At 44.3% G+C, this 25,363-nt stretch overlaps 1 protein-coding gene across 3 annotated transcripts in view; it reads right to left on the bottom strand.

Moving 5' to 3' along the window:
• Positions 1-25,363, bottom strand: part of RNF32 (ring finger protein 32) — a 63,747-nt gene that overhangs the window by 25,530 nt on the left and 12,854 nt on the right. For all 3 annotated transcript variants that reach the window (XR_013216808.1, XM_077268599.1, XM_077268600.1), the window contains exons 3-6: positions 20,866-21,136; positions 10,242-10,384; positions 7,371-7,403; positions 1,932-2,056 (exon numbers count right to left, since the gene is read on the bottom strand). Coding sequence is in view for 2 of the 3 variants with exons in the window: in XM_077268599.1 (XP_077124714.1) it covers positions 1,932-2,056; positions 7,371-7,403; positions 10,242-10,384; positions 20,866-21,136 (572 nt within the window). In the remaining variant the exon portion in view is untranslated. The remainder of the gene's footprint in view (positions 1-1,931; positions 2,057-7,370; positions 7,404-10,241; positions 10,385-20,865; positions 21,137-25,363) is intronic.

A 25,363-nucleotide genomic window follows, 5' to 3' on the forward strand; every position in this document is an offset into this window, starting at 1 on the left:
GTATGCTTTGGGTCATTTTCTTGTTGGAAGGTGAACCTCTGTCCCAATTTCAAATCACTGACAGACGAACAAGTTTTGCTCAATAATATCCCTGTATTTTGCACCATCCATCTTCCCCTAGACTCGGACCATTTTACCTGTCCCTGCTGCTGAAAAACATCCCCACAGCATGATGCTGCCACCACCTTGTTTAACTGTGGGGATGGTGTTTTTGGGGTGATGAACTGTGTTGATTTGGCACCAGACATAACGTTTACCTTGGTGGCCAAAAAGTAAAATTTTGGTCTCATCTGACCACAGCACCTTCCTCCATATATTTGGAGAGTCTCCAAAAGGCCTTTTGGCAAACTGAAAACGAGCCTTACAATTTTTGTGTGTAACTAAATGCATTTTTTCTGTCAGCTCTTCCATAAATGCCAGCTCTGTGGAGTGTATGGCTTATTGTGGTCGCATGGACATATACTCCATTCTCTGCTTGGGAACTCTGCAGGTCCTTCATGGTTACTGTTGGTCTCTGTGCTGCCTCTTTGATTAATGCTCTCCTTGCCTGGGCTGAGAGTTTGGTGGGCGGCCCTCTCTTGGCTGGTTTGTTGTGGTACCATGTTCTTTCCATCTTATGATAATGGATTTGATTGTGCTCAGAAGATCATCAGAGATTGGGATTTTATTTTTTTTTTATAACCCAACCTTGACTTTTACTTCTCAACAACTTTGTCCCCAACTTGTTTGGAGATCTCTTTGGTCTTCATGGTGTTGTTTGGAGATCTCCTCGGTCTTCATGGTGTTGTTTAGAGATCGACTTGGTCTTCATAGTGTTTGGTTAGTGCTGCCTCTTGCTTAATTGTGTTGCAGCCCCTCCGGCCTTTCAGAGAAGGTAAAGTTTATATACTGACCGACCATGTGACGCTAAGATTGCACACAGGTGGATTTCCTTTCACTAAGCATGTGACTTATGAAGGTAATTGCTTGCACCAGACATTTTTAGGGGCGTCATCGCAAAAGGAGTGAATACATATGCACATGCCAATTTTTAGTTATTTGATCCCATAAATTCATGCCTATATTTTTCTCACAACTTAGACTATTTAGTGCTGATGCATTACACACAAATCGGATTACAAAAATATTTAAACACAGGTTGTAATGTAGCAAAATAGGTAAGAAGCCAAGAGGCGTGAATACTTTCGCAAGCCACTGTAGGCAAATATGATGCTGTTAGCTTGGGTCTTAAGACCTGCGGCTGAGGCTGGAATTGCAGCTGTAATACAGACAAGAAAATATTGTCACAATCTGGTGGTATGAACCTTGCCTAAGGCCATATTCACACATCGGTACGTCAGTCTGTGCTTTTCTGACCATTCATCGGTCGTCCAATCCAAACTCAACAACCCTTTGGCCATTCTATGAGTTATAATCTGTACTCGGACCGCGATGCAGTGTGAATCCGGCTTAATACAAATTTAATGACATTCCTTTAATTCGGCATCAATAAATGAAGAAAGTTTCATCATCAGAGCTTTGTTCCCAGAACAGAAATATAGAACATTCTTGAATATTTCTTCTACACAGAGATTTAGAAAAAAAAAGACTTCTCTATAGTGAAGTGATACCTTTCTGAGAAAATCTAATATCAGCCATGCACTAGCCTCATTAATGCCGGAGTATAGGAATGTTACTGTGTTATTCTTGCACAAACGTGTGATAGCTATAATAATATGTCCTACATCATCAGACGAGAACCTATAAAACCATTCTGTAGGTACCGAGATCCAACCAAACCAAAGGGTAAAAGAAAAATTGAATTAACATGGGGAAAAAATGGAGCCATCACAAAACCTTTTTCTTCTGCCCCAAAGAAATGAAGGGATCCAGTGAGTGATCTGATGATTGCATTTTTACAAGATACACGTGAAGAGAATATGCAGCATTACCGGGTGGCACATTTTGCTGTGAACAGCCGAGCCGCATCATGTATTACTCTGGTCTGATACTGGTTCCTTCTACACATCGGGCAGGTTTTCCTTCCAGTGAGTTTCTCATAGGCTTCCAAACATAACTGGAGAGAAATATTCATTTTTGTATTACTTTTTTCACATTTATTATTACTACAGTGTATTCCTCCAGAGAGTTACTTCATCACGCGCTGTCTAAGGAACTTCAAAATACAATTGAAGGCCACATTTGATAAGTCAGCCTATCATCTAATTTGTATGGGGACCTCCCGACTGTCCACGATACATGACATTGGGGGGCATAAGGATCGGGAGGTTGGAATTTAATCACTTGATTCTTTTATTTTGGTGGGTAAGTCACTGCCACAAGATTCTGGAAGGAGATCAGTTAGGCCGGTTTCACATTTGCGGTTGTGTCCGCAGCGTTTCTGACGCCTACATCCGCATGTTTCTTGATTTCATATCTTTTACATTGTGGACGCAGGTACATGCGTTTGCATGCGTTCGTCTGCATTCGCTTACACATGTGTGGTTTCCCGGTGTGCGGCTGGGTACGGCTAACGCACCAGATTGCAATTTTTGAGGCACCAAATTTCCACCGCCATACGCATACGGACGCTTGCAGAAGGAGTGCATCAAAACAACGCATTGCAGTCTATGGGAACGCAAGGACATGCGTTCGCTTGCATTTGCATACACATGTGTTTTCTGAGTAAACAAGAAATCCCATGAGACATGCCCATTTGGTGTGGCTTGTGTCAAGGAAATTCTCTTGGAAAATCTCTTGAATCTGTCGAACGCATGCGCATAAAAACCGCAAACGTATGCAAAAACGCATACAAATGCATGCAAACACAGCATTTTTTTCCATCTTGCATAAGCTGATGCGGATAAAAAACGCTGCGTTACCATGCGTTGGCATGTGTTTTTGCATGGGTTTGCGGTTGCAGACAAGACGCTGTGGACTCAACCACTGTAAGGGCTGGTGGGATTCAAAAGGTGAACCCACTGGACCGCGACAGCGAACCTCACTAGGGCGAGTAGACCAGGTGGACCACCCCCTGTACAGGGAGCGTTAGGGACAGGCCCAGGGGAGACTACTGCCACGGCAGCTGGTACCCAGGGACAGGGAGTCGGAAAGAGAGTGGGGACACGGAAAGGCAGGAGGGGTGAAAGACACGGAATGAACAAGGGAACACAGACTGGCTAGAACGACGAGGTAACAGGAACACGGACAGGCTGGAATGACGGGATGACAGGAAATCGGAAAGGCTGGAGACACAAGAAGGCAGGAACTGGAAGGGAGCAAAAGAGAAGCACAAGGTAACGGACAAAAGGGCATAGAAACATGGAAGCACGGATCACGGAGCAGAGCAAAAGCTGAGCAGAGAAATGTGGAGCCAAATCACTTGAAAGATACAAATGACAGTCAGGCACTGTCAAGAGGAAGAGGCGGGCAGATAAACAGTGCGGGGAGTTACCTTCCGGGTCAGGGTCCTCCAAGATCATAGAGGAAGCTGGAATGAGCGGCCCAGATCAAGATGGGAAGTGTGTGCGTGCGCCGCTGAAGTGAGTGCGCGCGCTCATCCGACGGGGAGCAGAAGCCGGCCGCGCGAGCAGAGCAGCAGACGCCGAAGGACAAGCAGGAGCGCGCCGGACGCCGCAGACAGGTGACTATAGCAGGAGTCGGGGAAAGACGGCGACGGCGGCATGACAACCACAAATGTGAAACTAGCCTTAGAGAACACAGGAACACCCAGCCGACCAATGTGAGCATTCCTGTGTCTGGAGGAGTCGGGTGAGATAGAGGTCACCCAAACAATAGTGTGGCCAACAGATGTTATGTGTATGGCCGACTTTACTCTCATAGATACTACACAAAGAGCTCATAGTCCATGAATGTAGCTGGTTCATCGCAAACTCAGCTACAAATAATAGGCATCAAAACAAAAAAGAGCATATTATATCCCATAAAAATATGTATATATAACGTTTATTTATCAAAATATTATATACAAAATCAGATATCAAGCATAGCCTAAAAGACAAAGTGAATAGACGATTTACACAGATGTAAAATACAATGGCCCCAGTATATTGTAGTGGGTAGGGGAAGATTATGAACTAGCAAAAATAATTTTAATAAAGTGCTAATGCTAGTACAGTTTTTATTTCCCAATTACAGATAAAGTGTTAAACTTAAATTGATTATTTATATGCCAGGAATATCAAAGAGAAATAATCACTATTATGGTAAGTAATGTGGTGTATATCCCTTTACGGGAAACAAAAACTGCACAGATAAAGCCAACTTCAGTTCTTACCCATAACCACCTAGGACCGAAGTGTTGCTAGCCCCAACGCGCGTTTCGGGTGGGCTTCCTCAGGGGGCTGTGATATGTGATTTTGTACGTAATATTTTGATAAATAGACTTTATATTTTTATGGGATATAATTTGCTCTTTTTTCTTTTTTTTGTTTTCATTCATGCTAAAATAGCGCCCTTCAATATGTGGTATGGGGTTTGATTTTTTGTTCAAAACCATGTGTTCTCTATTAAGGATTCAGATTATAAAATAATAGGCATCAGCTGATGGACTACAAAATAATTGTCACCTTGGCGGGCTACTTAGAATCACATGAAGTCTAAAGATCCCTTCCCTCTTGATTACATTGCTTACGCCTTTCCCTATACTTGTTATAGCTAAACCAAAATACCCATCAAGAGCATTATAATAGGATTTTGCAATAAGGAAACAACGTACTACACCAACTTGTTGTCCCTCACCTGTCCTTGCTCTAGCGCCGGTCCCTGAATCCCCCTCTACTCGTCTCTCCCTGCTCTCATGCATGTTGGGTTATCGTGGTAACCTGGTGTGCACTTCTGATTTCATCTCCTTATGCCCCTTAAAGGGAATCACCTGGACTTTTCCACCTAATCTGATGGCAACATAATGTTGAAACAAAGACCCTGACTTCAGCGATGTGTACTGGGCTGCTTGGTGTAGTTTTGATAAAATCACTATTTTAATCAGCAGGAGAAGATCCATAGTGGACGAGTAAACATGCAGCAATTTAGCCCTCCATTTTCAAAGGCTCTGTATAACCCCGCCCCCCCCCTCCATTGATTGACCGTTTTCTGCCTCTGCGCAGTGCACATAGAAAGCTGCCAATCAGTAGTGTAGGCGGGGCAATACAGCGATCAGCATTCATCTGCATCAGATAAAACAGTGGGCAGCCTTGCAGCATTGGGGTCCTGGGTCCCATCCCACCAAGAACAATATCTGTAAGAGATTGCATGGGTTTCGTCCAGCTAATCTGGTTTCCTCCCACACTCCAAAGACATATTGATAGGGAATTTAGATTTTGAGCCCCAATGGGGACAGTGATGATAATGTCTGTAAGGCGCTGTGGAAATTTATGAAGTTAGAAAAGTGAATAAAATAAATATATAAATAAATGTTAATAAAACTGTATCAAGAAGCCCAATAAGTGACTCATTGCTGGAATCAGGGTATGGGCCTTAAGCTGCTCTCAGATGGGGTATCAAAATCCTTGTGACAGATTTTCTATAAATATTCAGGTAGTAGTGTACGCTGCTACCACGCACGTTCTATGAGGTAACCACTTCACTAATCCAGACATGCTATTGCTGGGCTGTATTGCAACTACACCTAGTGTGCCTCCTGACAAACACTTCTCTGATGTTTCACGGTGCTGTCTGCACACTCGGCTTTACTACATTTTAAAATGCGCGCGTCTCCTGCCTCCCGTGACGTCACGGCTTGTGATTGGTTGCGTCGCCCATGTGACTGCGACGCAACCAATCACAACGCCGGAACGTAATTTTAAAATCCTGAAGGACCTGAAATTACGTCACGGCTTGCTGTGATTGGTTGCGTCCCGGCCACATGGGCGGCGCGCGACCAATCACAAGCCGGGACTTCGCGTAAGGAAGTTAAAGCGCGAATTTTAAGCAAACAACGCTGCCGGTTCCCTCGGTAAGGTGCAGGCTGCGTCGGAGAGGTGAGTATAGCAATATTTTTTATTTTAATTCTTTATTTTACACATTAATATGGTTCCCAGGGCCTGAAGGAGAGTTTCCTCTCCTTCAGACCCTGGGAACCATCAGGGATACCGTCCGATACTTGAGTCCCATTGACTTGTATTGGTATCGGGTATCGGTATCGGATTGGATCCGATACTTTGCCGGTATCGGCCGATACTTTCCGATACCGATACTTTCAAGTATCGGACGGTATCGCTCAACACTATTCCTGACAGCCAACTCATCTCTGTGCTTTCAAGGTGCTGTTCGCACTCTTGATTCTGTTCTTGCCTCAAGGTGTCTATCTGCTCCCCTCAACTCTGGTGTTCCCAGGTGTTGTCCACACACTTGGTTCAGGTATCAATGTGCCTAACTTCAAACTCAGATATACTACGTCAAGGTGCCGGAGGCTATGCTACACCAAGGTGCCTAACTACGTACATTGCCCGTTCACTCAAAGGTGCCGTCAGCATACTCGGCTGAGCTATTCCAAGATATCGGTCCATGTCTCCTGTTCCACTGGACCACGTGCCATCTAGCGATGCACTTAAAGGCAAACTATTAACCCTTCTATAACAATTAAAACTGTTGTAGCTGTTTTCGCTCTAACCCAGAGCCAGTACGTCAGATTGACACAGTTCTGCTGATCCATGTTCCGTCCAGCATACATATCTTTACTGATCCATGTGTCATACAAGATATACACTTTAAATAATCCTCGCTGCTCCACATACTGTCCGGCTTTTCCAACTCCGCTGCATCGCCTCCACTCGTTGCTGTTCATTCTGACCTATGGCTTAGTGAATCTACCTCCCTAGATAAGCCATGACTCTTGTGTTCCTATGTATGGGTAAAATACAGATTTAAAAAATGACAAAACACTGAGGAGCCAATTTATCAAGTCTGGCGAAGCTTAAAAAGAAGGCACCGAATTCATTAAGAGGCGCGTGCCACGTAATGAAACCAGCATTCATGTGCGCTCTGCGCCAGAAATGCTATCCCACAACACGTCGGCATAGTTTACAAATCTGACGGACGGGTATGGCCATGCCCCTGTCCTGCCCATCTTGGTGGACCCAGATAAAAATCATCTAAAGTCGCAAAAAAATTGTGCAACTCCCTGCTGCGCAAAATTTGTGCAACTTTTTGAAGCTGTTACGCTAATTTTCTGGCCCCTAACAGTGGTCATTTCTCTTTCTTTTTTATGATTGAATGTATATGTGATGATAATGGCTCCATGTGTGGGGACAGCGGTCGTCATATGATGCGTTATTTCACATTTCATAAATGATTTTGTAAGCCTTTGTTGCCTCTATTGTCCTTTAAGCTGTACAGTCAGAAATATCATAAATGTAAAATCTTCCACTTACCCTGTGAAATACGTGAGAACATGAAAGCAGAACCTGTAAAACAAGCAGCGCCGACACAAATCAATGTAAAATGACATGGAAGACAAATGGTGCAACACGCCAATGTTCACACAGTGCAGTCGTACAGCACCACGGGCATACCACAGAGGGTTTTAGAACTTTACATGTTTTTTTCCTTCTGATGGAGATAAGTCAGTAGCATTCCCCATAGGGGGCCACAGTGTAATGAAGACCACCCTTTTTTCAAAAAGAAGCCGGCTGATGATCAATCTGTCGGCTGTCACTGCTGTCAGAACCAGCCCCACATCCCCTTTGAATGCTCTTCCATGTAATGCATTGATGCGCTGAGCCCGCCATAGCAGGAGACCTTCTTACAGAGCGGATCACCATTCCAGCACACAACAGAGGACCCCCTCCTATGACATTCATATTCCTCTTATTAATAAGTCATTTCAAACTTGACATGAAAAGCCCTGCCCTTTTGACAGTTTTGTATATGAGAAGCATGGCACTCTGGAAGATTGTGATGGGTCGGGTAGGTTCCTTAAATATAAAAAAAAAATCTGGCACTCCTTAAAGGGGCTGTCCAGCCTTAGCGTACAAGTCTGCAGATGTGTGATATTGGACCATCTCAATAAAAAAATGACTAAGTCTAATATGTTTGACTCATTGGCTTGATTTGCTTCTCTTTATCTACTTTTAGGACTTGTGTGAAATTATCTGCTTTCAGGTCAAATTTATTCAGAAATATGGAATATTTTGAAGGGTTCATAAACTTTCAAACACCACTGTACCTTTTGGAGGATGTAACACAGTGCTGTACCTCTAGAACAGTGATTTTCAACCAGTGTTGAAACACATGGTCGGGTGTGCCGCGGGGAAAGTTCCCCAAACTATGGTGCCCCCTTTGTTTTGTTCCCCGGCAATGCGCAGCGATGCGCAGTCACGGAATAACACATGCGCGAGCTTTGAACGCTCGCGCGACTTAATGACATCACCGAGGCCGGCGCGTCATCCTGAGAGCGGAGAGACTCTCGCATTTGCCCGCCGCCAAGGTAATGCCCGCCAATAATGCTGTGTATAATCATTAACCCCTTCCCGACCCATGACGCCACGTAGGCGTCATGAAAGTCGGTGCCAATCCGGCCCATGACGCCTATGTGGCGTCATGGAAAGATCGCGTCCCTGCAGATCGGGTGAAAGGGTTAACTCCAATTTCACCCGATCTGCAGGGACAGGGGAGTGGTACTTCAGCCCAGGGGGGGTGGCTACACCCCCCCCCGTGGCTACGATCGCTCTGATTGGCTGTTGAAAGTGAAACAGCCAATCAGAGCGATTTGTAATATTTCACCTATGAAAATGGTGAAATATTACAATCCAGCCATGGCCGATAATGCAATAGCATCTGCCATGGCTGGAGACCCCGATCTGCCCCCCCCACCCACCGCCACCGATCGCCTCCCCAGTCGTCCTTTCTGCCCCGATCTCCTGTCCGCTCCCCTCCTCCCTCCTGTCCGCTCCCCCGGTCCTCCTGTCCGCTCCCCCGGTCCTCCGATCCCCCCCCCCCATGTTCCGATCCCACCCCCCCATACTTACCTAGCTCCGATGTCCCTCCCGGTGTCCGGCCATCTTCTCCATGGGCGCCGCCATCTTGGAAAATGGCGGGCGCATACGCAGTGCGCCCGCCGAATCGGCCGGCCGGCAGATTCGTTCCTGCACATTTTGGTCGCTGTGATAAGTTCTATCTAAAAAAATTGTAAATAAATCCCCTCCTTTATCACCCCCATAGGTAGGGACGATAATAAAATACAGAAAATATAATTATTTTAGTTTTTCCATTAGGGTTAGGGTTAGGGGTAGGGTTAGGGTTGCACTTAGGGCTAGGGTTGCACTTAGGGCTAGGGTTGCACTTAGGCCTAGGTTTCACACTGAGTGAGTATAAATACATTTAGAATCTATATTATTAACTATATGTAGAATATGTACTGTTTTAGTGTCATTTTGTGCCATTTTGGTTGGTGGTGTGCCCCGGGATTTTTTAAGTACAAAAAGTGTGCCGCGGCTCAAAAAAGGTTGAAAATCACTGCTCTAGAAGAAGGGTAGCACATGGTATTTCTACTGTATCTGGGGGAGGATAGGGCACAGTAACTACTGTACCTGGAGAAGGATAGCACATAGTATCTGGGGGGGGGGGGATAGGACACAGAGTAACTACTATACCTGGGGGAGGATAGGACATTGTGTCACTGCAGTATCTGGGAGGAGGATAAGACATAGTAACACTACTGTACCTGGGGGAGGACAGGACAGTGTCACTACTGTACCTGTGGAGGATAGGACAGTGTCACTACTGTACCTTGGGAAGATAGGACATAGTGTCACTACTGTACCTGGGGGAGGACAGGACATAGTGTCACTACTGTACCTGTGGAGGATAGGACATAGTGTCACTACTGTACCTGGGGAAGATGGGACATAGTGTCACTACTGTACCTGGGGAGGATAGGACATAGTGTCACTACTGTACCTGGGGAGGATAGGACATAGTGTCACTACTGTACCTGGGGAAGATAGGACATAGTGTCACTAGTGTACCTGGGGAGGATAGGACATGGTGTGACTACTGTACCTGGGGGAGGATAGGACATAGTGTCACTACTGTACCTGGGGGAAGATAGGACATAGTGTCACCACTGTACCTGGGGGAAGATAGGACATAGTGTCACCACTGTATCTGTGGAGCATAGGACCGTGTCACTACTGTACCTGGGGGAGGATAGGACATAGTGTCACTACTGTACCTGGGGGAGGATAGGACATAGTGTCACTACTGTACCTGGGGGAGGATAGGACATAGTGTCACTACTGTACCTGGGGGTGGAGTTTGAACTCCTCCTTACATATAACACATGGCTGTACAGAGTCGCCTTGCTCCACAGACCGCCGCTTCACTTTAAGCCACTCATCGCTGGTTAATGGCATTGCAGGAGCCTCAACAATTCCAAGTTTCTGAGCTGCAACCAAACAAAAACGTTATTATAGTCAGTGGTATAAAGAGGATACTTTTTGGGGGTCATTAGTATCATTACTAAAATATGCTCTTGTTAATACCATTTGCATAATGTAAGACCAGTGATAAGTATGAAGAGCAATTGGCTGTTTGTTCCTCTGCCTTACATTACTGCTAAAATGTTCAGACATGGTGGATCTCTGCCATGACGCCTAATTGATGATTGGATTGCCTTCTGTATATTATTTGTCTTGGCTAACCTTGTGTGTCGAGCCGTCGCTGCACTAATTATTTTTATGCCTTTACCACTGACACCTGTAGTGACTGACTAGTAATGACAGCTACATGGTGTAGAGAATACGTCTAGAGGGCAATTCTCCCGAGTCGTCTTTTGTCCTGTCAATCATTACAATAGGGGAAGATATCATACCTGTAATCAATCAGTCACATAGAGAGGGCTAAGAATTGAGTCATTCAGGGAAAGAAACCATTTCTCCTTGAGCTCAGAACAAATCTGAGGACTAACTTAAGCCACTGTATGACATTAATCAATGTCAAAGGCTGTGCTGAATGATATACATGAAATATATACATGAAAGTGATGCAGCACTGAAGATACATGAAGACCGGCGGGCTCTATTTGACTCCTTGACAAGTAACTACCATGTTAAAGGATTAGAAGGATCTAGTATGGAGGATATCCATAATATCAGACATTATGCATCCGTATAGCAGTGGTTTTATCACTGTGTCCATGTCAATTAGTGGAAAAACTCTTACCATCTAAATTTACCTAAAAAAAACCCAAAACACTTTTATGGGAAGACATCCTTATTAATGTTGTTATGTAAAAGCAACAAAGCAGGAACAGTGCTGTGGAGACACGGGGGGCGGGGGGTATCAGGAGTCAGCAGGTGCCCTGGTCCGCTAGCTGAAACAGCATGGACCAGGGATCATCCAACCAAAAGTCCACTCTCCTTTTACCATGGGCATAATACTACTCAAACAACACAGGGTGAGGGTAATAGAGTGTGGCAATAGTTTATTAAACCTCACAATGGGCTAATAACACATAGAACAGCCCCAGTAAAATACCCAAGATGAGGCAAATTACAAAGTCTCACCCTTCTGCTGACTCGCCGGCATAAGAACAGCTGTTTTTTCTGAGTTAACAGGGCTGACTACCCCACCTGTGGCACGCCCACAGAGAGGAGGTAACAACAAGCTTAAGAAGATGACAGTCTATTAAAGGGAACCTGTCACCACGTTTTTGGAAGATGGGATAAAAATAGCGTTAAATAGGGGCAGAGGTGGGCGTTACATTAGTGTGTGTGTTATGCGTTTATTACCCACCTAAGTTGCCGAAATAACTTTGCAAAGTCTCCGTTTTCGCCTGTCAATCAGGCTGGTCAGGTCACATGGGCGTGGTGTCTTCACCCAGATTTGGCGTAGTTTTCCGTTGGTGGCGTAGTGGTGTGCGCATGCCCAAAGTCCGGAATCCTCTTCCAGGGGATTTAAAAATAGCGCGGTGTTCGTTATTGCATTGGTGATCGGTGGGCGCGGCCATCTTCCTTTGGCCGCGCGTGCGCAGAAGCGGCGCTCTGCTGGCCGCGGCTTCAGGAAAATGGCCGCGGGATGCCGCGCGTGCGCAGATGGATATCGCGGCGGCCATTTTCCTGAAGCCGCGGCCAGCAGAGCGCCGCTTCTGCGCACGCGCGGCCAAAGGAAGATGGCCGCGCCCACCGATCACCAATGCAATAACGAACACCGCGCTATTTTAAATCCCCTGGAAGAGGATTCCTGACTTTGGGCATGCGCACACCACTACGCCACCAACGGAAAACTACGCCAAATCTGGGGGAAGACAACGCCCATGCGACCTGACCAGCCTGATTGACAGGCGAAAACGGAGACTTTGCAAAGTTATTTCGGCAACTTAGGTGGGTAATAAACGCATAACACACACACTAATGTAACGCCCACCTCTGCCCCTATTTAACGCTATTTTTATCCCATCTTCCAAAAACGTGGTGACAGGTTCCCTTTAAGGTACAAGGCCAGTTGACCGGAGGGTCACATCCTGGCTTTTCTGAACATCTACATGGAGCCAGGTGACCAGTGGGTCCCATTCCTGGCTTTCCCAAAATGTATCCATGGGACTCAGGTGACTGTTGGGTCCAAATTATGACTACCCCAAACGTATCTATAGGTCAGTGATGGTCAATGGAGCAGATCTGTATTCTTTCAGTCGGGGCCGTGGTCCCCTAAGCTGGCATCCTGTAGAATGTTAAATCTGTGTCCCTTGTGAGGGAGCCATGATGTCTTGGCTGCTGTCTTGTACAGAGTCTCTGGTTCTTTTTGGCTGTCTGGATTGTCTAGATGTAAATGTCTCCTACAGAGGCGCATATCTCCTCTGTGCTTCAAACCAACATTCAGCAGTAAAGGGGAAGGATGGTGACTAGATCAACTCGCATTGTTTATTTAATCTATTTGTATAGTATTTCCTCCTCTGTTTTGCAAGTCAACAAGCCAGCTGGCCTGGACAATGTTTAATCAAACCGATCTGTTTTCCATAGACTTCAGTGTTAAAAAGAATAGGTCCAGTTGCAATAAGTTTAATTAGCTGGACAAAAAAAAGTTGTGTTTGCATAACATTTTTTGTCCTGTTAAGATAGCGAAGTGCTGCTGGATCCATTTCAGATGCATGATGACATGTGAACTTAGTCTAAAGGTGCTAACATTGATTAGATAAAAGTAATATTCCCATCTTGTAAGGTGATAGATAGCATATTCTAGAATATGCTATCACATGATGATTAGTGGGGTTCTGATCTCTGGAACCCCCTGGTCATGAGAATAAAGGGTGACAGCACTGATTTAGTGTTTTGCCCCCTTACTGTTCCCTTCATGGATAGTTGCTGGAGACAGCTGCAGTTCCCTATGGAGCTGGGTGGGCAACTGTACAGGGCAACCCAGGATCAGCGGACGTTCCAGGGGTCAAACCACCACTAATCACTACGTGAGTACATATTTAAGCCATGTGTCATAACTTTATAAACTGGGAACATCCATTCAAGTAAGCGCCAGTTTCACATGTCTGACAATCATGCGCTGAGTACAGACAGTGATGTCCAGACTGGCCACAGGTCTTCCAACCCGAACATCTGGACACTGCGGACACTGTTTCGGATTGGAGGACACTGCAGTACACAGTAAATCATAATTGTCGGAAGTGTGGAACAAGTCTTATTCCAGGGGTGAATATCCTGTAAATAGGCTATAAACCTTTAACCCCCTTCCTGATGTAGGTTGTAATAATACATCCTCCTTTGGGTTCCCATGTACAAATGGGGCTCAGGAGCCAAGCCTGCATCACACCTAGGATGTTCCAGCTGTGTTATACAGTCAGCATCTGCCTTTAACAACAGAGCCTGGAGCTAGCTCCGATTGCAGCTGTTTAACCTTTTAAATGCCCCTGTCAATCTCTGACAGGAGGATTTAAATGGACTGATGAACAGGATCCTATAGGTCCCCCTGAAACGCAATCCCATGGCTGCTATTGTAGTCCTCCTAGCACTTTACTTTATAGAATATCGTTATATTCTCTATATAATGTACAGTGGGGAAAATAATTATTTGATACACTGGCGATTTTCCTACCTACAAAGAATAGAGAGGTCTGTAATATTTATTGTAGGTACAATTCATCTATGACAGACACAATCTTAAAAAAACTCCCGAAAATCACATTGTATGATTTTTACATAATTAATTAGCATTTTATTCAATGAAATAAGTATTTGATACAATATAGAAACAGAACTTAATATTTGGTACAGAAATCTTTGTTTGCTATTACAGAGGTCAGATGTTTCTTGTAGTTCTTGACCAAGTTTGCACACACTGCAGCAGGGATTTTGGCCCACTCCTCCATACAGATCTTCTCCAGATCTTTCATGTTTCGAGGCTGTCGCTGGGCAACAGTGAGTTTCAGCTCCCTCCAAAGATTTTCTATTGGGTTCAGGTCACTTCAGGACTTTAAAATTCTTCTTACGGAGCCACTCCTTAGTTGTCCTGGCTGTGTGTTTTGGGTCATTTAAACAGACAGAAGCAAAAAACATGCTATTTAACTAGGGATCACCCAAAAAATAATAATAATGCCTAAATAATATAGATCAATATTTTATTAATACAAACTGACATACAAGTAACAACACTTAAAAAGTCACAAATGGCATAAAAACATACACACTAGCCCACAATACAGCTAGAAAACCCCGCCGCTTTAAAGACCATATACATAGAACAATGTTGTCAATTAGCATGAAAAATATATATACATATAATAATAATGTCTCCAAAACTCACTGGTTAGATATGTGCATGTGTGATCAGTGGAGTAAAGGCTATTATATAGCAAGCAATAGCAGAAATCTATATAATATATATATCAAACCATAATGTAAAAAATGGTCAAAAAGAATCCAATACCATATCTAAAGTCTAGTATGCAAATGTCCAAAATACATGCTCCACTTATTACCTATGAAACACCACTCATGGAAGAATATCAAACCGGTTATCTCCACCTAGTATGCAGCTAAAATGATCATAGATTAAATGTGCAATGATCCGAGCTGTGGAGACATGGGGGATGGGGGGAAGGGTCGGCTCACGCCCAGGTCCGCTAGCTGGAACCGCATGGACCAGGGATGGCCCCGCCGAATGCCCACTCTCCTTTTAACATGGACTTAACGCTTCTCAGACAACACAGAGTGAGGGTAAAACAGTGTGGCAATGCTATATTGAACCACAAAACAGGCAGATAACACGTAGAACAGTCCCAGCAAAATACCCCAAGATGGTGAACATTACAGAGTCTCACCCTTTCGCTGACTTGCCGAGATAAGATCAGCTGTGACTTCAGAGCTCCCAGGGTAACGTCAAGCGTAGGAAGATGACAGTCCATTCAGGTACAAGGCCAGTTGACCGGAGGGTCACAACCTGGCTTTATCTCCCAGGGTCGACTACCCCACCTGTGGGACACACACAGAGAGGAGATAACGACAAGCTTAGGAAAATGACAGTCCATTCAGGTACAAGGCCAGTTGACCCAAGGGTAGCTCCTCCAAACACCTCAATGGAGTCAGGCGACTGGCAGGTCCCAATCCTGGCTTTCTCCAAACGTATCCATGGTTCAGCGATGGTCAATGTAGCAGATCTGTATTCTTCCAGTCGGGGCTGAGGTCCCCTAATTTGTTGCCTGTAGATTGATAGATCCGTGTCCCTCTTGCTGTAGCCATGATGTATTGGCAGCAGTTCTGTAGAATCCCCTAGATGTGTGAATGTCTTGGCTGAATCTTTGTCTCTCTCTCTGTCTGTCTCTTAAGGTACCGTCACATTAAGTGACGCTGCAGCGATATAGACAACGATGCCGATCGCTGCAGCGTCGCTGTTTCGTCGTTGTGTGGTCGCTGGAGAGCTGTCACACAGACAGCTCTCCAGCGACCAACGATGCCGAAGTCCCCGGGTAACCAGGGTAAACATCGGGTTACTAAGCGCAGGGCCGCGCTTAGTAACCCGATGTTTACCCTGGTTACCAGTGTAAATGTAAAAAAAAACAAACACTACATACTTACATTCCGGTGCCTGTCGCGTCCCCCGGCGTCCGCTTCCCTGCACTGTGTAAGCGCCGGCCCTAAAGCAGTGCGGTGACGTCACCGCTGTGCTTTGCTTTACGGCCGGCACTGACACATTCAGTGCAGGAAGCTCTGAGCAGCAGCGCGGACGCCGGGGGACGTGACACACATCAGAAGGTGAGTATGTAGTGTTTTTTTTTTACTTTTACAATTGTAACCAGGGTAAATATCGGGTTACTAAGCGTGGCCCTGCGCTTAGTAACCCGATATTTACCCTGGTTACCATTGTAAAACATTGCTGGCATTGTTGCTTTTGCTGTCAAACACAACGATACACGCCGATCTGACGACCAAATAAAGTTCTGGACTTTAAGCTCCGACCAACGATATCACAGCAGGATCCAGATCGCTGCTGCGTGTCAAACACAACGATATCGCTATCCAGGACGCTGCAACGTCACGGATCGCTATCGTTATCGTTGGAAAGTTGGTCAGTGTGAAGGTACCTTTAGAGGCATATCACCTCTTTTTATGTTTAACAAGTGTCCTTTAGTCCAGCATCACAGATAAGGGGATAATGGTGATGAGATCAAGTAGTATTACTTGATTATTTAACCATTTGCATAGTTTTTCCTCCTCTGTTTTTTAAGTCAACAAACTATCTGATCTACACAATGCATAATTAGCATATCAGTAAACATCAAGGGTAAGAGCAAAATATGTTATATGAAATGTCAGCTTACAAGTCAATATTACAGGCTTACACAAACAAAAGTCTATTTTCTTGACTAACCAGAAATCAACACTTAAATTCAAAAGTAAACATATAGATAACAGTCTATTCTTTCTTACTTGCTAAAAATAGTCATCTGGTTAGTTAAGATACAATGATGTATCTCCACACAAGCTATGGAGTATATAAAGCCCGCCACACAGTGAATGAATCCACATAAACCTGAGTAGGAAGGAGCAGCATTGCTCCAGATCAAAAGATGGTCAAAAAAGACCACACGGTAAATGTGCCCAAAGGTGTTTCAGGTCATTGCCATGCTGAAAGACTCAGCCATGACCCATCTTCAATGCTCTTACTGAGGGTAGGAGATTGTTGGCCAAAATCTCGCGATACATGACCCCATCCATCCTCCCTTCACTACGGTGCAAACGTTCTGTCCCCTTTGCAGAACAGCACCCCCAAAGTATGAAGTTTCCACCACCATGCTTCACAGTTGGAACAGTGTTCTTTTGTTTGTACTCATCCATCTTCTTCTTCTTCCAAACACAGCGGCTAGAGTTGATACCAAAAAGTTATATTTTGGTCTCATCTGACCACATGACCTTCTCCCATACCTCCTCTGGATCATCCAGATGGTCGCCGGTGAACTTCAAATGGGCCTGGACATGTGCTGGCGTGACCAGGAAGTGAGCTGGCGTGGCCTTCCTTGCCCTGCAGGATTTTAATCCATGATGGCTTAGTATGCTACTAACGTTAATGTTTGAGACTGTGGTCCTGGCTCTCTTCAGGTCATTGACCAGCTACTCCCGTGTAGTTCTGGGCTGATTCCTGACTATTCTTAGAATCATCATTAACCCACGAGGTAATTTTTATTTTTCGATTATATCTCTCACAGTTGAAGTGTACCTACGATAAAAATTACAGACCTCTCCATTCTTTGTAGGTGGGAAAACTTGCAAAATCGGCAGTGTATCAAATACTTATTTTCCCCATTGTATTATGTTCTCTATATTCTCTATTATGCAATTCTGAAGTATTGCAGCACAAGTGATCAAACTATCACAATTTCAAGTCACCTAAGGGAACTAAAAAAGTTTAAAAAAAAATCTTTCTAAAAAAATTTAAAAGTATGAATCACACCCCCTTTTCTATTTAAAAATAAAGAAAAAATAGGCATATGTGGTATTGCTGCATGCATGATAGTCTGATCTTTTAAAATGTTAAACTTATTAACCTGTACAATAAAAATAAAATAAAAATAGTAAAAAAATAACAGATTTTATGTCTTTTCAGTCGCTTCATCTCACAAAAAAATAAGCAAGAAAAACCATTGTATGTACCTCCCAAAAAAAAAATAAAAAACATTTTTCATTTTCATTTCATTTTATGGTAAACTGAATGGTGGTATCCAAAACTTTGACTTGTCATTGCAGTGGGAGAAGAAGAAAACAACTAAAGCGCAAAAACAAATATTGGCTTCAGCAAGAAAGGTTTAAGATAATAATTCTGCCATGATGGGGGAAAATCCTAATGTGTATGGGCATCACCCGACTGTCCCCTGATTGTAATGGAAACAAAAAATCTGCTTTTTATGTTTTTTATGGTTTAAATTCTTTGGCTTTGTGCAGTATATACCTAAGTTTAGGATGGTTTTAATTTAATCTTTTTCCCCCAAAAAAACAAGCACAAAATGTATAAGAATATTTTTACATTTTCAAAAACTAAAAATATAGTGCACCAAAAAAATCTTTCTTAATTGTTTAATGAGTAAAAGGTTTCGAGAGTCAGCAGTCCAATGTAACCATCCACTGATAATATTAATAATTATCATTATATTTTGGCATTTGGCATCACTTCTATTGGGCTCACACTACATTCATCAGTTATCCCACCTTGCAGCCTCAGTGGTCCGGTTACTAAATGGATGGGGTGTCATCACCGGTCCCGGTAGAGACCACAGAAGCAGCAGTGGTGTAGTAGCAGGGAACTGGAGTGGTAAGTAACACTTATTTCATCCCTTCCATCTGGTCAGTTTTGAAAAAGTGGTGGAGAACTCCTTCAAGTGCCCCTTCAATTGCCAATTTTTGTCATAAGACCTCTCTCTTCCCGGAACTCCAAACAATGAAACTGACTTCCGGGAGAAGTCTGTGTATGGAGTTCAGCACTGTACACTACATGTCCGGTATGAACCCCAAACTCTACAGTTCGGGTTTGCTCATCTCTACTCAGGTCCAAGAAGGACCTGCGAGAATGGAAGAGCAGCTGGCACTAGTCACACCAGGACATTCCTCGGGGAAGAATGTGCAACTTTACCTATATATATGACCTTTATGTGACTTCTGGATCCTTTATACTAACTGTATGTAAAAAAATAAATAAAAAGACCCTTTAAATGTTTCTACCTTCAAGGATCTGCTGGGCTTATGTAGTTTACAATAGATGGAAACATCTGCAGCTTCTGTTATGCTCCGCACACATTTGCCCCGGCAGGTTCGGCTTTAATGCTTGATTTCCTTTTGTCATTTTGTCAAAAGTAATTAAGTTGTCAGTATTATTCAGAAAGTTACAAGAAAAATCTGAAACACTGAAACTTTACTAACAAAAGTATTTCAATGAGGGAGAAGTGAAACGTTTATGTTCAGGTTGATTAGATCTCTCTAAGTAATTTGGTGACATTAACACGTTATTAAGGAACAGTTTTCCTTGTTCTCTATGGGGATTTACCAGTGGTAACAGCAATAATAATACAGAGATAAATGGCAGCCATAGAAACTTGTCTATTGCGGTGACAGATGAGCCGACTATGGAACATATTATCCCTCTATCGCACATCTAGCTATCTCTTCCCTTTGTTAGCTGCTCACTGGCTTCGTCTATGGCAGAGAGAAAAGGGATGGCAAGCAAATTGGGAGCAGGGTCAGCTATTATGGGGGGGGGGACACAGATATAAGGGAGCACTATGTGACCAACACTTTGTACCTTGCACAGTTATGGGGAGCCCTAAGCATATCACAGCATCAAAGTTTTAGCTAGGGTTCTCTTTTAAGACGTATTTATAAGAGACTAAAAGAAGTCTAACAAATGGGGATTTCATCTCCCAGACCCCAATACATTAAGACAGGGGTGGGGAACCACAGGCCCCAGGGCCATGGCCCTCGATGACCTTTTATCAGGCCCCCGAGCAGATTCTTGGGGACCGCATTCTTGGGCAGGGAGCGGTATTTTAATTGCCACCAGCTCATTAATTTCTTCTTGCTCTGTTAGCACACATTTGCAGTGTTCACTACTGAACATTGAAGGGCATGCAATGAAAGATTACGTCCTGAATCCAGTGCCAGAGTCAGGATGTACTTTGTGGGCAGAGTTTGTACGGCCCCCGAAGGATGGTATAAATATCCAAATGGCCCTTCGCAGGAAAAAGATTCCCCTCCCCTGCATTAAGGGAAGAGTCCATGATCTCCTGTTTAACACGCCAAAGAGTAGGAGTTTAGGTGACCTAGCATATCCATACATGCCCATCACACTGTAGTTTATGCAACTCCCTTAAAGGGAATCGGTCAGTAGGATTAACCCTCCTCAGCCGTCTACATGAACACGCAGGTGATAGGAAGCTGAATAAAATGTGACCTTGATATTCGTGATCCGATGTCTTATTCCAGAGATAACCGTGTTTTTCTTAATATGTAAATGAGCTGTTAAGATCTAAGGGCCGGACATAGATCTCCATGAGAATCTGCCTCCAGAGCTTATAATAAAATTAAATTGGGCATTACCAGTGTCACATATGTAGATCAGGAGAGCAAACTGTCAATCATTACATGTCTCGCACTAGTAACACCCAGCATTTAATTTATTATGAGCACTGGAGGCAGATTCTTAGGGAGAGCTATATGCCACATGTATGCATGGCCATCTCTTCTCCTCTTTGAAGTGAACGGACTTCCATTCTTCTAAATGTGTATTTCAGATAATTATTGCAGTTTTTTTGCAATATGCCACATATGTCATAGAGAAAACAACCTTTAGGTTTTATTGTGTCCTTTGGGAGAGGTACAAATTTGCAATGACCTAAAGTAATATTCCATACATATAGTAAAGTTTACAGTGACTTGCCCAATGTTAGTTTTGGACCACATGGATCTAGAACGTATTCCTCTTCTGTGGGATCGACAGCAGCTTTTTCTGTATGTTTCCTCCTCATCCCAGTATCAACAACAGGTTTCACGATTTTTCTGTCCATACCTCGGCCTGCAGACTTCTTCACACTCCCGATTCCTTTGCAAGGATCAACTAATGATAGATGTTGAAGTTGGAGATTTTGGGAGATATGATCCTGTAAAGCTACGGCTGTCAAAATGTCTGGTTGTCGACTTCTGCCTTTATTCTAAAACATAAAATTTGAGTTAATGATAAGATGGTCATTTTTCATGTTTGTATATTTAATTTTCTTGGGTTTTGTTCACACTGCAGTTTACATTGGAGATATAATGTACATTAATGCTTTATGATGTTTACTCTCCATCTGTGCCATGCAAGGCACACATCACTCATCCACTCCCTGGAGGAAAAAATATACAATTAGTTTTTATCTCAAGATGTTTTAAGATTTATAGCAGATTATACTATTCGACATAACACAAAGGCATACCTTCCTCCAAATACCTTGGGTGGAGGCCCAAAGTACACAGATTTGGTCCCTGCTGAGTGAATGGAGGTCTATGGTCACATCTGGTAATTTGGACATGGTGAATTTTTCCTTTGGCTGCCCTAATCTAGGCCACTGCTGGGTGCCATGTTACTATTGTTACAGTTGCATTTTTTGGACATTTCCACACTATTAAATTCAGACACTGATATAATCACCCACCTGAAGGTCTTGAAGCCTCCAAAGTGGATTTTAAAAATTCACTAGAAAAATGGAAATGATTTTGGCATAAATGTGGCAAATGTGAATATACCCTTAAAGGGAAGTTACCAGAAGAAAATTACAGATTGTTTATTTTTTTTTTAAATGGCAATTTTTTTTCCTCATATTATGGTGTTTACTACAAAAATAAAATTAGTAATCTTACAATTCTCACACTGGCCACTGGGGATTTTTAAGATTTATACTTTTGGTGTCTTTTCAGGTAGAGTTTTTTCAACAGTATCATTATCATCAGAGGCAGGATTACAATGACAGGTAACATCTCTATACACAGATATTAAAACAGGATCTCCCAATCACCTGTTAAACACTTCAATACAATAGATAGGGTTAGACTCTGTCCAGTTCATTGTGACTATGTACATGTTACTTCCTGAAACAACAGGAAGTTAAGCATCTAAGGCTGGTTTCACATTTGCGTTTGTTGCCGCAGCGTTTGTACCGCATATAAACGCATGCGTCGTGTATTCCTATATTTAACATTAAAAACGCATGCGTTTTTTTTGTTCGCGTTTTACAACGCATGCGTCGTCTCGTTGTTTGCGGCTTGGCGCGGAAATGCAACATGTAGTAATTTCTAGAGGCGTCTATTTGCCGCCAGGAAACGCATGCGGTCGATGGCGCAAGGATTGCGACAAAAAAACGCATTGCTGTCTATGTAAACGCATGCGTTTTTAGCACATGCGTTTGGTTGCGTTTTTGAACGCATGCGTTTCAATTGAGAAAAACATGTCTAGACACTGATAAGCCACCCCCCACCATCAAGGTGATAAAAGGGAGGGTGTGGACAGTTGCAGGTCACTTCTCACCAGACTCTGAAGCAGACGAGACACAGACAGGCTACATCTTGGAGGAAAACAAGACCCTGAACAATGTGAGTATATCCTAGCCAATGCCTTTATTTTCTATTTTCTGTCTCTACATGTCCTAATTTCTGCCATTTCTTTCTTTCTACATGCATCAGAATGTCTTCTTCGGATTCTTCATCTTGTGAGGAGTTTCGGCCAGGACAGTCGGAAGTGGAGCATGTCAGTGAGGTGAGTACTTGCCTCGTCAGATTTGTAAGTATTCACTGTCACATCAACACATGTGACAATTTAAATTTTTCTTTTTTTTAGAGCTCTTCTACTGCGGCAGAGACAGGGCAGGAGCAGCGGAGTCAAGGTCCGGTGGAAAGACGGCAGCGGGTACGTATACAAGGCTGACTGTCCTCAGTGTAATATTCTTGAATCTTCCTTTCTTTCCATTCTTATTTCTTTACTTTTTTCTTCTGGAATCCTTTTGTATGTTGACTTTACTATTCATGCCATTTCTCAGCATCTTTTTTCTTTTTTTTCCTTCTGTTAATTGAGCAAACTTTAATGACTTTCTTTAATTTTTAGGTTTCACAACGGGAGGATGATCTTATTGAGAATGACCTCCTCGTCTCCCTGGTCCAGGAGAGAGTCCCGTTGTGGGACACCCGGGATCCACTGCACTCAAACAACGTGACGATCCGGCGGTTATGGAATGAGGTGGCCCAAGCGATGTGGGATGGCTGGGACAACGCCCCGACACGGGTCCGAGCTGCATTTGGTAAGTATTGCACTGCAGTGTGAAGCAGCAGAGACCTTGGCCATGCTCACTCTACTGTGTGTGATGAAAGAAACTCTCTGGAGTTTCTCTCATCACACACAGTTGTGTGAGCACGGCCAAAAGTACTTTTTCTGACCACAATTTTTTTTTAACAGTATCCAAAGTCAAAACACGTTGGCGTTCGATGAAGGACCACTTCAACAAGGACCTGCGTCAAGAGCGCCGTGTTCCCAGTGGTTCAGGAGCAAGGATCAGACGCTACAAATACCATCGCGTTCTGACATTTTTAAGACCGGTCCTTGCCCAGAGAACGTAAGTATTTATCACGTGCATTAGGTTGTATTGTATTGCCATAATCTGTATTTTTACATTCCACAGGATTTTGCGTCTGGTAAATTTTTGATAGGTAATTTTCTTTTTCCTTTTTTCACAGCACATACAGCACTACTGTTGGCCCAGGTTCTGGAGCGGTCTTCATCCGACAGCCACGGATCCGTCCCAGCCATCCAGCAGCATTGCAGCAGCAAGTGGGCCTTCCACACTAACTGGAGACCAGGGAGCTGGTCCATCAGGTCTTCCCCTTTCGCAGTCCTCTTCCACTGCCCCCTTTTTTTTTGGGCTCATCCCGGCAGCAGCAGAGGGCTTCGGACAGGTCACTCATGCCCGAGTTTTTGCACTTGAGCTCGGTTTTACATGACGCAATCAAGGCTTTGGGTGACCGAATGGATGTTTCACATAACCTCTTAAATGCCCGTATCCAGGAGGTCAGCAAAAGCCTTGATCAAGTGAAAGCCGATCTCCAGAGGCCAGCACATCATTTTTTTAATCAAATTGAGCAGGGCATGTAGGAACACCTTACTCCTGATCTCCAGCTGAGTGTCATGCAGGCCTGCAATGCTGCTTACGTGCAGGCTATGCAGCAGAGTCGGTATTTCCAGCAGACAGTGGGGGCATATCCACCTGTGCCTTCACTGTCACGCTTGACCTCAATGTCGACCTCTGCTGCATCCCACTACACGGCCACCTCAATTCCTTCCACAGCCGGACACCACTACAGTACTACCACCATGCCGAGTGCAGTTGGACATCCCACCGCCACCACCATGACATCCGCTGCTCCGGCTTGGACCTCCTCTACTGACACCACGATGCAGCAGGACCCTGGCATGGCCTTCCGTACCGCCACCTCCACGATGCAGCAGGACCCTGGCATGGCATTCCGTACCGACACCTCCACGATGCAGCAGGACCCTGGCATGACCTTCCGCTCTACTAGCGCTATGGACTCTGGCATGGCTGCATGCTCTACGAGCGCTATGGACTCTGGCATGGCTGCACGCTCTACGAACGCTATGGACTCTGGCATGGCTGCACGCTCTACGAGCGCTATGGACTCTGGCATGGCTGCACGCTCTACGAACGCTATGGACTCTGGCATGGCTGCACGCTCTACGAGCACTATGGACTCTGGCATGGCTGCACGCTCTACGAGCACTATGGACTCTGGCATGGCTGCACGCTCTACGAGCACTATGGACTCTGGCATGGCTGCACGCTCTACGAGCACTATGGACTCTGGCATGGCTGCATGCTCTACGAGCACTATGGACTCTGTCACAGTGCAGCTGGACCCTGACAGGTCACCCACCACCACGCCACGCCATATGAGCCCACCAAGACCTCCCACAACCAGGCAAACCAAAAAGAAATTACAAAAAAAAAAAAAACAGAGGACTCTTAGCATTCCTCCCCCTTCACCTCCCAATGTGTCTGTAATGTCAGGTTTGTCTCACCCTTCCAGTGAATCTCAAGCCTCTCATGTGTCAAGCCCCATCCCTGAACTTCCAGACCCTTCTAGTTTCATTGCCCCTTCTCCTGCCACCTCTGCGTCGTCCACGGTTAGCCAGGCCTCAGTTCTTCACACCCCCCGTTTACATCACTCTACCCCAAGCCTGCGCAGTAAAAAATAATTTTTTAAATTGTTAACAAAATAAAAAGTGTTTGATTTGCCACAATTATGTTTGGTTTATTGTGTCTTCTGCCGCCGGCAACACACACCGTGCGCCATGAAACTTCGCCACACACTAACTTTTTGGGCCACATCATATC

The sequence above is a fragment of the Ranitomeya variabilis genome, chromosome 6 (genome assembly GCF_051348905.1).
Source record: "Ranitomeya variabilis isolate aRanVar5 chromosome 6, aRanVar5.hap1, whole genome shotgun sequence".
Taxonomy (NCBI): Eukaryota; Metazoa; Chordata; class Amphibia; order Anura; family Dendrobatidae; genus Ranitomeya; species Ranitomeya variabilis.